This window comes from Oncorhynchus kisutch, linkage group LG6, assembly GCF_002021735.2.
Source record: "Oncorhynchus kisutch isolate 150728-3 linkage group LG6, Okis_V2, whole genome shotgun sequence".
In the NCBI taxonomy this organism is placed as follows: Eukaryota; Metazoa; Chordata; class Actinopteri; order Salmoniformes; family Salmonidae; genus Oncorhynchus; species Oncorhynchus kisutch.
In genome coordinates this window covers 35,627,183-35,640,673 of record NC_034179.2, presented here as the reverse complement: position 1 = coordinate 35,640,673, position 13,491 = coordinate 35,627,183, and the positions used below count along the sequence as shown (strand labels likewise).

Sequence of the window (13,491 nt, the reverse complement as noted above, 5' to 3'; positions counted from 1 at the left end):
CCCTTCTGAATGTGGATAGAAAATTACTTTCTAAAATTCTAGCCACAAGATTAGAGGACTCACTGCCACTAATTGTGAAAGGAGACCAAACTGGCTTCAATAAGGGCCGTAAGTCATGCAACAATCTCAGGCGGCTTCTTAATGTAATTCAAGCCTACCAACAAAGTGCTGTGGATGGTCTTGTGCTCTCCCTAGATGCTGAGAAAGCATTTGATCGTGTGGAGTGGTCTTACCTATTATTTGCTCTAAATAAATTTGGTCTGGGGGACAACTTTATAAAATGGGTGAAAGTTTTGTGATGATCCTCAGGCTGCTGTCCTTACTAATGGGCTAAGGTCAAATAGCTTCTCTATACACAGAGGTACCAGACAGGGCTGTCCTTTATCCCCCCTCCTCTTTGCACTCGTTATGGAACCACTGACCGAGGCCATCAGGGTAATGCCTGCTATACGGGGGCTGCTCATTGGTGATGTTCACCATAAAATAAGCTTGTATGCTGATGATGTCCTGATATTCATCTCTAGTCCCGAGACTTCAATTACATCTCTTACTAATATAATTGAATTATTCATTGAATTCTCAGGCTAGAAGATTAATCTTACTAAGTCAGAGGCTATGCCACTTGATAGCCTACACTCTGTACCTAATACTTCTACCCCCTTCCCTTTTAAATGGTCTCCCTCAGGTTTCATGTATCTGGGTAGATTTGTAACTCCTAAATTCCAGCAAATGTACAAAGCCAATTTTGTTCCCTTGTTTGATACAATAAGACAGGATCTGGAGCGCTGGAACTCTCCCAATTTCTTGGTTGGGTAGAATATCCCTCTTGAAAATGAACATTTTACCTAGACTACTTTACCCAATCCAAATGATCCCAGTATTACTCTCCAATAAGGTAATACAGGATGTAAACGGATGGCTAAGTTCCTTTATATGGAGTAAACACAAGCCAAGACTTTAGATGGCAATATTGCAGCTGCCAAGTTCTATGGGCAGCTTGGACCTGCTCAATATCAGGTTCTATCAATGGTGTGCCCACCTTTGTTATATTTCTGACTGGATCACAAATGATGACTCCTCGATTTGGTTAGACATTGAGACTTCTCTTTCAATATACCCCTTATAGGATCTTTTATTTTTCATAAGTTTCAAGTCTGTAGAAGATCACTGCAATAATCCCGTTACACTTAACACACTCAAAGTATGGAGGTCAGTTCAACGCTTCCTGGGAAGGTCCAAACTAACCTCTGCTCTTACCCCAATTCTTAACAACCCAGATTTCAGTCCAGGATTGCTGGATGCTGGCTTTAACTTATGGCTTAATAAGGGCATACGCAGGCTAAATGACTTATTTGCTGATAAGATTTTGTCGTCATTTGAGCAGATGGTCGAGAAATAGCGACTCCCAAAGCAGGACTTTTTCCGCTTCCTACAAGTAAGACATTATATTCTGAAGAGCACCACCTTAATTGGTAACCCTGATGTGTCTGTCATTGAAAGAATGCTTTTTTTCCCCACAAAGGAAAATGTCTGTAATTCTGTTTTATGATACTTTAAGGTCCTTTTCTGCTGTCAACACACAGAGGGTGAAACAAGTGTGGGAGAAAGAATTGTCTGTTACTATTGACGAAGAGATGTGGGAGGACATTTGGAGATATGCAAAAACAATATCTATATGTAATCATACTAGAGCAATCCAATTAAGAATAATACACAGATTGCATATATCCCCAAATCGCAGACATGCTTTTAGCCCCACTTCCTCTTACCCTCAGTGTCTTAAATGCAAAACTGATACAGGCACCCTAACACATTGTTTATGGTCATGTACCAAAATACAAAGATACTGGTCTGGTGTTCTGCAAGAAATGGAAAAGATCCTAGGGGTTGATCTAGAATTGGACCCAGTTTCTTTACTGTTAGGTCTCCCTAGTAGGCATGTTACTTGTGGGTAAAAGGAGGCTTTACAACATCCTTACCTTCCCAGCGAGGAAAAACATCATTTTACAGTGGATTAGTGATAAGGTTCCTTCTATTAAAGATTGGCATAAGAAACTATTTGAATGGGTGCCTCTGGAATATCTGACATGTACATTGCATTCTAAAACAGACCAGTTCTACAAAGTATGGGAACCTTATCTAAATTACCTAGAACCTGAGGTATCAGCTATTATGCTGCAAGGATTCTCTTAGAATGGCGGGGATCTATGCATTTCAGAACTACACTGTACGTTCCATGTGTGGAACCTAACCTCTTGGTTTAAACTGAGCTTTTTTGTTTAATTTCTGTTTGTAAGTTTGTTTAAAATGTATGTATTGAGAGACGCAATGATGGTGATGGGGTGAGAGAAGCACCGAGCGGGAAGAGGAAAATGGTGTACGTATGTATGTGTGGGTGTGCGTATGTATATGCATGTATATGTATGCATGTGTATATATATATGCAAGTGGGTGCTGTTTCTTGGTTTTTTTCTGTGTGCTTTGTCTCTGTTGTTGTATCTTAATATGGGTGAAAATTGTGAAATTCCAATGAAAATACTGTTACAAAAAAGATGAGGCCTGTAATTTTCATCATAGGTACACTTCAACTATGACTATAACTTCAACTTCAACTATAAAAAAATCCAGAAAATCACATTGTAGGATTTTTTATGAATTTATTTGCAAATTATGGTGGAAAATAAGTATTTGGTCAATAACAATACATACATATATATATACATATATACATACATACATATATACACATATACATACATATACATATGTATATATGTATATGTGTATATATATATATATATATATATATATATATATATATATATATATATACGTATATATGTATATATGTATATATATATGTATATACACATATACATATATATACATATACATATACATATACATACATATATATATATACATACATACATACATATATATATATATATATATATATATATATATATATATATATATATATATATACACACACATACATACATACACACACACACTTTTGGCCCTTTGGCACATCCATGCCTGCACAAATATATTTGGGCAGTTGAACACTTGTGCAGATGGGACAGGGCTTGGTGCAGTGGTGCTATAGCCAGCAAGCCAGCATGCCTGTCCCTTCTGTTCCTGCCCAAATATATTTGTGAAGGAATGGATGTGCCTAAGGGCCAAAAGTATATGCACACACACACACACACACACAGACATAGGCTATGGTTGTTCTCATACAAACAAACAGACCCTCACTCACAATGACTAGCTAACGTGTACTTTACCCATTTCATTACATCTTTATATATTGCAAATAAAATGTAAAAACCACAAATAATATTTTATATTAATTTCAAACAACGGCATTAGCATGAGAGCAACTTACCTTAAAGTAAAAATATGTATATAAAAAGATAAATACACGGGACACAAGGCGAAGACAAAAGATGTCTGACTGCTACGCCATCTTGGATTGGCTTTGGGACAAGCCTCGGAATATCCTTCAGTGGTCCAGCCAGCCTGGACTTGAAGCATCGCTCCCCATCCAACCTGACAGAGCTTGAGAGGATCTGCAGAGAAGAATGGGAGAAACTCCCCAAATACAGGTGAGCCCAGCTTGTAGCGTAATACCCCAGAAGTATAGAGGCTGTAATCGCTGCCAAAGGTGCTTCAACAAGGTACTAAGTAAAGAGACTGAATACTTATGTTATATTTGAAAACCTGTTTTTGCTTTGTTTTTAATGGGGTATAGTGTGTGGATTTATGAGGATTGTTAGAATATGTCTGTAACGTAACAAAATGCGGAAAAACTCAAGGGGTCTGAATACTCTACGAATGCACTGTACATATAACTTATGTTATATGTTTACAACCAAAAAAGGCTATAGAAGGTTACTTGCGTAACCCCGGTTCTCTGATCTTATGAGTTAGATATCTCACAATAGGGATTCTCAAACACGTCTGTTGGAGACAGGTAGAGTGGCGAATCAGATGAGCCTCTCACCTTAAAAGGAACCACTCTCCCGTCCTCTGGTTTTCTCAAGCATGCTTCTCTTCCTAGTGCTCTTACGAGCAGGGGAATGCTGTGAGATATCTCACTCATAAGATCAGAGAACCGGGATTACGCAAATTATCTTTCAATTATTTATTTCAATTTCTCACAATGTGGATATGGCCAACTCCCATATCGCAAAGACATGCTTTCCAAAGCCAGTATAGTCCCAACATCAGTAAACCGCAGAGGCTTCGAAACTGAGGGAGTAGTCACCAAGGATGCAGAAACATCGGGAAAAACCTCGTAAAAAAGTGAAGGGAACCCCAATATGTTGCACACAATCTACATTTTATTAAATATTTCCCCAAAAACTCCTCTATAGGAGAGGGCCCTTCCAGGCCTCTCTGAAGGCGGTCAGGATATTCTCTCAAAAAGAGAAGGGCCCACCCTCTTCTGAGGGAGGTAGCCCAATGAGCGCAGAGCATAACACCCTTGCCTGAGCTCTCCTTCAATCCATGTAGATGCAAAGCAGGCGTACTGGACAATGTCTGGTGTCACGACTTCCATCGAAGTCGGCTCCTCTCCTTGTTCTGGCGGCGTTCTATGTTCGACATCACAGGTCTTCTAGCAAACGCCGCTCCACTTGTCATTGTTCCATTTGTTTTGTCTTGTTTCCCCGCACACCTGGTTTACATTCCCTAATCACACTACATATATAGTCCCTCTGTTTCCCTGATGTCTTTGTGTGGAAATGTTTTGTTACATGTTTCATGTTACGTGCCAGGCTGGTATTTCCCCAGGTACCGTGTTGAACCCGAGTGGGTTTATTGTTTAACTTATGCATTATTGTGACTTGTCGCGCTTTGCACTTTTGCCATTTGGCTGGAGGTTTTTGATGCAGTTGCGTCTGTCTGTTGTTACTTCTGCCAATTAAAGTGTGCACCTGATCACAACTCTCCACTCTCCTGCACCTGACTTCTTACCAGTAGCGCACAACCTTACAGTCGGCAAAAAACCATAAGCTCCAAGGTGCTACAATGGGGAAAAAAGCCCACCTGGGTCAAAGATGTGGTTAGATACATTAACCTAAAAAAAAAACTAAATAGGTGGCAGAATCGAACAGCAGCTGGTAGACCACACATACGCTTAGGGAAAAGCAAAAGTTGGAGGAATATTACCTCTCCACACTTTTCAACAGCCAGTAGCTGCTGTGAAAGGATCATAAGCACAATAGCCACAACCCAGGACGAGCTAAAGGCTTAGAGACTGGGAGTAAGGACGAGACTCCCTTAGAGATGACACAACAGTTATGGACAAACTATCACTGTTGGGGCTTTGATAGGCAGAGAAATCGGCTAAAGGACCTTAACAACGATGAACCTTCTCGCCATCCCAAAAATCCTGTAAGAAGCATAGGACCATGGAAAACAGAGTGTAGGAAGGAACAATGTTTAGTCATACGACTTCTCCAAGAAAAAAGCAACAACTGTAAAACAGAGACCGTGCAAAAGGGCTAGCACTCTTTTCCAAGAGTCGCAGGCCTGTCTATTTATTATATATCTATATACTCTGTATACAGTATATACACTACATGACCAAAAGTATGTGGACACCTGCTCGTCAAACATCTCATTCCACAATCATGGGCATTAATATGGATTTGTTCCACCTTTGCTATAACAGCTTCCACTCTTCTGGGATGGCAATTAACTAGATGTTGGAACATTTCTAAAGGGTGTTGTTTCCATTCAGTCACAAGAGCGTTAGTGGGGTTGGGCACTGATGTTGGGCGGTTAGGCCTGGCTCGCAGTTGGCATTCCAATTCAGGTGTTCGATGGGGTTGAGGTAAGGGCTCTGTGTAGGCCAGTAAAGTTCTTCCACACTGATCTCTAGCCCGAAACATGAAAAACAGCCCCAAACTATTATTACTCCTCCACCAAACTTTACAGTTGGCACTATGCATTGGGGTAGGTAGCGTTCTACTGGCATCCTGGTTGCATCACTGCCTGATACGGCAACTGCTTGGCCTCCGACCACAAGGCACGACAGAGGGTAGTGCGTACGGCCCAGTACATCACTGGGGCTAAGCTGCCTGCCATCCAGTACCTCTACACCAGGCGGTGTCAGAGGAAGGCCCTACAAATTGTCAAAGACCGCAGCCATAGACTTCTCTCTTCTACCGCATGGCAAGCGGTACCGGAGCGCCAAGTCTAGGACCAAAAGGCTTCTAAACAGCTTGTACCCCCAAGCCATAAGACTCCTGAACAGGTAATCAAATGGCTACCCGGACTATTTGCATTGTGTGTCCCCCAAACCCCTCTTTTACGCTGTTGCTACTCTGTTTATCATATATGCATAGTCTCTTTAACTATACATTCATGTACATACTACCTCAATTGGGCCGACCAATCAGTGCTCCGCACATGGCTAACCGGGCTATCAGCATTGTGTCCCACTACCCACCAACCCCTCTTTACGCTACTGCTACTCTCTGTTCATCATATATGCATAGTCACTTTTACCATATCTACATGTACAAACTACCTCAATCAGCCTGACTAACCTGTGTCTGTATGTAGCCTCGCTACTTTTATGGCCTTGCTACTGTATAAAGCCTTTTTTTTTTACTGTTGTTTTATTTCTTTACTTACCTATTGTTCACCTAATACCTTTTTTCCCTATTGTAACGGATTTCCTCCTCTTCGTCTGAATAGGTGTAGCAAGGATCGGACCAATACGCAGCGTGGTAAGTGTCCATGTTTTAATAGAAAAGACTGAACATGACACAAGTACAAAATAACAAAGTGAACTGGAAACGACACAGTCCTGTGTGGCACAAACACTGACACAGGAAACAATCACCCACAAAATACCCAAAGAATATGGCTGCCTAAATATGGTTCCCAATCAGAGACAACGATAAACACCTGCCTCTAATTGCGAACCAATCTAGGCAATGATAGACCTACATAAACACCTAGATGGAATCTACCCCATAAATCTACAAAAAAAACTAGACAGTGCAAACACCCTAGATGAGACAAAAAACACACATATCACCCATGTCACACCCTGACCTAACCAAAATAATAAAGAAAACAAAGAATACTAAGGTCAGGGTGTGACACCTATTGGTTAGAGCCTGTAAGTAAGCATTTCACTGTAAGGTCTGCACCTGTTGTATTCGGTGCACGTCACAAATAAACTTTGATTTGATTTGAAGACTCTGTCGAGGTCCCAGTCCCATTACCCGGCACACAGATTAGAGTTCTTCACTCTTAAGTGGGCTGTGTGTGATAAGTTCACACATTGGCTGAAGGGGAATAGATTCACAGTCCTAACAAATAACAACCCCCTGACCTATATAATGATGACACCAAAGCTAGACACCTGTGAGCAACGGTGGATCTCTAAACTGGCCCCCTTTGACTTTCACTTGAAGTACATCCCTGGACCTCAGAATGTCCCGGCAGACCTGCTTAGTCAACAGCCGTTCATTGGAGCTAGGAAGGCAAGTGAGTTCCCAGAATATGGAGCAGAGTATGTGATTTCAGAGTCCATCCAGGAAGCATTCAAACGGTCAGTCAACATCCAAGGTGGCAAGATCCTAGTTGAAGTCTCTTCTGAAGGAGTGAAAGCAGTTTTGGAATCCTGTCTGGAGTGGGATGTGAGTGTGCCAGTGTGCAGCTTCCAATTGGCCCAGTATTCTGCCAGCATCCTTCAGCATGAAGGGGGAGCGGCTACTCTTCCAGTCCTTTCTTCTGATGTGAAACGGAGAACACAGAAGGCGGATCAGATGCTGGCCCAAGTGGCACACTTTGTTGAGAGAAGGAGGAGACCTTCACGGAGAAAGAGAGCTCATGAGACTGCCCAAGTTTTGAGAATGCTGAAGCATTGGTATAAATTCAAAATCAAGGACGTGATCCTCTACTGAAGATCTAAGGACAGAGTTGGCATCGTTCTGAGGGGAACCCATGACGAAGCTGGCCACCAAAGCCAGACTAGAACCCTCCATCTGGTACGTCAAAGGATCTTCTGGACTGGGATGGACAGGGAAGTAAATAAGTATGTCTCCTACTGTAAGTGCTGTGTGGTTGGCAAGACAATGGAGCCAGAGGCTAGGGCACCATTAGAATCTTTACAGACCCGCACTACATTGGAACTGGTGTGCATAGACTTTTGGTCAGCAGAAGGAAGGGATGGAGAGAGCGTTGATGTAATCGTCATCACAGACCATTTTACGAAGCTGGAACATGTGTTTCCTTGCCCAAATCAGCCAGCAAAAGTGGTTTCCCAGAAATTATGGAACCAGTTCTTCTGTGTCTATGGTTTTCGCCAGCGGATACACTCAGACAAAGGAGCAAACTTTGAGAGTCACTTAATCGCAGGATTGCTACAAGTGTCAGGAGTCAAAAAGTCCCATACCACTCCATATCGTCCTATGGGCAAAGGTCAGACTGCTGGTAGGATCACCAAGGCCAACACCACTGAAGCTCAGAAAAAGCCAGCAAGGCAGTATAACAAGAGAGTGAAAGGTACTGCCCGGGAGATTGGAGACTGAGTTCTCTTGGCAAACCGAAAGGAAATAGGAAAAGGAAAACTTGCCGACTTGTGGGATTCAACGGTCCATGTGATCACATGGAAAGACACACCGACAGCGGTGACCAAAGACTGGTATTTGATATGGATGAGGATTCAGAGGATCGAAGGACTGCTGCCTGGATTCTCGATGGCCAGAATCCTGAGGGGCCCACGGAAGCTGAAGCCCAAAAATCTTCGGGACTGGAAGATGGAGTAAACATGAGAGAATCTGATCCTCGAAGCCCACGGGAGGACATGTTCTCTGGAGAAGCAGTTATCTCAAGCACAAGAAGCTCCTCAAGGATGCCTAGTGATGATTCAAGTGATCCTTCCGAAGATGACACAAGTAGAAAAGAGACGTCAGTGAGCAATCTAGATGGCATCATAAGTAGACATGCATCAGTCAGCGGCTCTGGATGCATAAGATCTACGAAGAAGAGAATGAGTAACCAGAGAGAGGAAGAGCGCAGAAACAGACAGAGGTCTTAGTTCACTGATACAGTCCTGAGACCCAGTGAAGGCACCTTGAGAACTCGAACTGGAAGAGTTGTGAAGCCTGTCAGAAGACTTTCAGAGTCAATGAGTCAAGTGATTGCTGCTGAGCCTGACAAAAGAGAGCATCTACATGCCCTGATTCAAGTCCTATCAACTTTTGTTGATGTGACAGTACCCCAGTGAAATATAGAGGCCCAGAGGATAGATTAATAGAGAAATAGATCTCAAGAAAGAATCAATAAGGGTATGAGAAATACTTTATTAGAGCGTAATAGGTTATATGTATAAGAGCGTATTTCTAGTCTCTTTGCTGTCGTTCTGGATGACTTTTAGTCAAGGAACCACTGTGGAGGAAGAACTCGTACCTTATGTCTTAAAGTTTGAAGAAATTAGGAAGGGGTGAGTGTAAGAGAGTTAAAATGGTTATTCCATCAAACTTCAAATGATTAGAATAGTACACAACGCAGGACAGAATATCCAGGTTAAGGGTCAGTGGCCCGCGAAAAGGAATATTCCAAGTTCAGACAGAAGGGGGCGGGGTCAGATCGCTATGATCGACAGGAACTTTCTCTTTTCAATTGTTGAGCTACTAGTACTGCCTGTTGATGTTACGTAGGCAGTTACAGTAGCTGGATAATATTAACATATTCGGTTTTTATTTAATTAAATGTATTTTTATTTAATCTGGGTGCTTACATCACCTACTAACATCCCTATCTCCCGTTCTCCTCAGTCCGAGAAAACACTGAGAGAAAGAACAACTTGTCAGATGGTGCGTTGGAGACTGATGTATTCCTGTCCTGTCTTTTCATAATATTATTGCAGATCAACATAAAAGCCCCAAAAGACAGACGTGGTGTCGAGCTAAAAAGTCAGCCGTAGTGTCGCTCTTAATTTCTTGGTTCCTCTGTGGTACATGTAAAGACTGCTACATTTATTGTATGTTGATGGTTCCTTCAAAATGCAGGTAAAAGCTACAATAACACACTACACGTTTGAACTGTGATTAATTGGTAATACTTATTCCTAGGCACAATGATGCAAAATAAATAAACCTGCTGGTCAAACACTTGACATACTGTACACAGTAGGCCTACTTCAACGATAAACAGCCCACAACCACTATGGAACACGTTCATTCCATGAGTCCCCGACCCCATCACCATTTATTGTAGTGTAGTGTAGTGTCGCCTGCTGGTGAAATTCTACACTTGTCTGTATGTGCATAAAGAAGTGCGGTGGGCGATGTGCTGACGCCCAAATGTTCATTACAATCGGACGAAGACTAAGCCACTTTAAAAGGGGAAAACAGAAAGCACTAAAGGCGCTTTTGTTGTTCTTTCTCCGAACGATTAGCCGTACAAATAATCAATGAGGAGATTCAATTAATCTGTCTCGGGCGTCCGGGTAGACGTGTTTTGCACTGGTTGAAAGTTCATCGCATTCCCTTCATTTGAGATGGCGCTCCTCCCTCACCATTTTTGCCCAGTTACGTCACGTGCCATAAACCGGTGCCCCGCGGTTCAGTATGATTGAATCAGCCCAGTGTCTATAAAAACTGTATAATAAAGCAGGGGTTACGCAAGTACATTTGAGGAACGGCACGCGCCAAACGTGTGCTTGTGGACTGACATAATACCATAGAAGAAGATTTTTAGGCGACAGACGCACTTGGTTTAGGATACGCGTTTTGAAATAACATGGGTAATTGTCATACTGTTGGACCAAATGAGGCCCTTGTTGTTTCAGGTACGTACCGTTACATTCATCTTCAACTTTGTAAATATTAAGTTAATGTTACTTTCACTTGTTAATTACACAGTGACATGCACATTGGCGCGTTATTATCCCAATGGATAACCTCGTCATTGTGTCATTACCAATTCTGAAAATGTAGACCGTTACTATATTCCTCTGACGTTAGCTAGCTAGCTAGCTAGCTAGATCACAGATAGCTGACTCACAGTTGCCGCGTTCAAAACAACTGGGTACTCGGAATCTCCGACTTCACTGCGTTCAAACAACTGGGAACTCGGGGAAACGGGCTCGGACTGGGAAAAATCGATTTGAACGGTCAGTCACCCACAACTCGGAATTCCAACTCGGGAACTCGGGCCTCTTTTCTAGTGCTCCGACTTTCCGACCTGAATTATGTTTCCGAGTTTCCAGTTATTTTAAACGCTGCAGTTATGTGTTCCTCAGGGCAGGAGGTACGTATCACTTTTTTCTCTAGATGCCACACCTCTACGACACACCATGTGATTGTAAACAGCATCACAATCGCACTTATGTCATTATGAATCAAGTAATTGATGCGCATTTTTTAAGTTTGGGGACGTTGGAACGTTGTGATTATGAATGACGGTCTCCGAGTCGTGAGGGGAGGGAACATGATAGGGGAGGGAACATGATAGGGGAGGGAACATGATAGGGGAGGGAACATGATAGGGGAGGGAACATGATAGGGGAGGGAACATGATAGGGGAGGGAACATGATAGGGGAGGGAACATGATAGGGGAGGGAACATGATAGGGGAGGGAACATGATAGGGGAGGGAACATGATAGGGGAGGGAACATGATAGGGGAGGGAACATGATAGGGGAGGGGGGGGGGGGGGGGTTGACATTTTAGCCATTTAGCAGGCGATTTTACCTAGATCGATTTACAGTTACCTATACATTCAGACCACAAATGTCATAGCAGATTTACGTAATACAGATTAAATGGTATGAAATTTGTCCTGGTATGTTAAAGCCACAGTGATTGTAGCTAATGGAATATTACCCATGAAATACAGTACAACTCTAAGCGTAGTATAAATAACTTTGGCTAAAAAAACAAGAACATATTAATAGGTTTTTACTAATTATGTTAGACATGCTTTTTGCATCTGAAAATGTAATTTCTGGATACTAGACTGCCTGTAGCCTTCTATTTGCAGTGTGGCAATATGAGAGTGGTTATCATGACTCGTGACATGTGAAACCTGCGCAAACCACTGGAATTTGTGGAAGTATTGCTGATGGCTTTATTTAATCCATATGAGTTAAGTTAAGTTAGAGACATTAGATTTAGCGTGAGGTCTTTTAAGGTCTGGAAACTGACTCCATCTTTACAAACCCTGATCTGTAGCAGCACTGGAGAACTGCAATTAACTATGTTATGTTGGTAAATGTAGCTGTGTATGTTCCTTGAAAGATTACAATGTCATTTTCAGGCAGTTTCAAGGACAGACTTCCCTCGGTACACTAGGATACGTGAGTAGCTAGGCTATGTTATCTTAGTCTTTTGTAGAAAGTTACACAAATTAGGCATGATATCATAATCAACCCTTTTGATTGTGTTTTATTATTGAGACAGAGTATGTATGAGGATTACAAATCACTCAGCAAAATCCGATTTGATTGTTTATGTAACGTTGGTTAGAGAAGAAAGAATCAGATTTGTACTCGTCTTGTACAGATTGCAGCAGTTTGACTGTGGTTTGGGGTGTAGCCTACTACAGTGCAGAGTAGTTTGTTTTCATCATAACCTCTTTGAGAAACCAGTTTCCTGTCTAATATTTTATTTGCCACATGGGCCGAATACAACAGGTGTAGACCTTAACGTGAAACGCTTACTTACAAGCCCTTAAACAACAATGCAGTTCAAGAAATAAAGTTAAGAAAATATTTACTAGGAAAATATTTAAGGCTATATACAGGAGGTACAGGGACTGGGGGTACAGGTTAGTCAAGGTAAGTTTTACATGTAGGTAAAGTGGCTGCATAGATAATAAACAGCGAGTAGCAGCAGTGTAAAAACAAAGGGGGTGTCAATGTAAATAGTCTGGGTGGCCATTTGATTAATTGTTCAGCAGTCTTATGGCTTGGGGGTCTTCCTGACATATTTTGTTAAGGATCCTTTTGGACCTAGACTTGGCACTCCGGTACCGCTTGCTGTGCGGTAACAGAGAACAGTTTATGACTTGGGTGAATGGAGTCTTTGACAATTTTTTTGGGGCCTTCCTCTGACCGTGATAGTTTGTTGGTGATGTGGACACTCTCGACCCGTTCCACTACAGCCCTGTTGATGTGAATGAGGGTGTGTTCGGCCCTCCCTTTCCTGTAGTCCACAATCAGCTCATTTGTCTTGCTCACGTTGAGGGAGAGGTTTTTGTCCTGGCACCACACTGTCAGGTCTCTGACGACCTCCCTATAGGCTGTCTCATCGTTGTTGGCTATCAGGACTACATTCCTTACTGAATGAAAGAACAGCTCTTGGATTTTCCATTGTGTTGAAACCAGAGGTATGAGTCACCAGATGACTATGGAAACCCAAATGTCATGAAGAATTATGGTCACGTGATCCATACTACAGTGACCCTCACTTTTCCTTTTGTCACTAGATGACCATGCTCAACAGCTTGCT

General features: G+C 42.1%; 1 protein-coding gene across 5 annotated transcripts in view; it reads left to right on the top strand.

Moving 5' to 3' along the window:
• The first annotated feature begins 10,575 nt into the window (after positions 1–10,575).
• LOC109892757 (flotillin-2a) overlaps positions 10,576–13,491 on the top strand; it is a 32,018-nt gene continuing 29,102 nt past the window's right edge. The window contains exon 1 of one of the 5 annotated variants that reach the window (XM_020485520.2): positions 10,576–10,828. In XM_020485520.2, the coding sequence (XP_020341109.1) occupies positions 10,780–10,828 (49 nt within the window). In that variant the 5' untranslated portion in view covers positions 10,576–10,779. Of the gene's footprint in view, positions 10,829–12,115; positions 12,339–13,491 lie in introns of those variants that run through there. The other 4 variants (XM_031826673.1, XM_031826674.1, XM_031826671.1 and 1 more) reach the window with 4 other exon arrangements.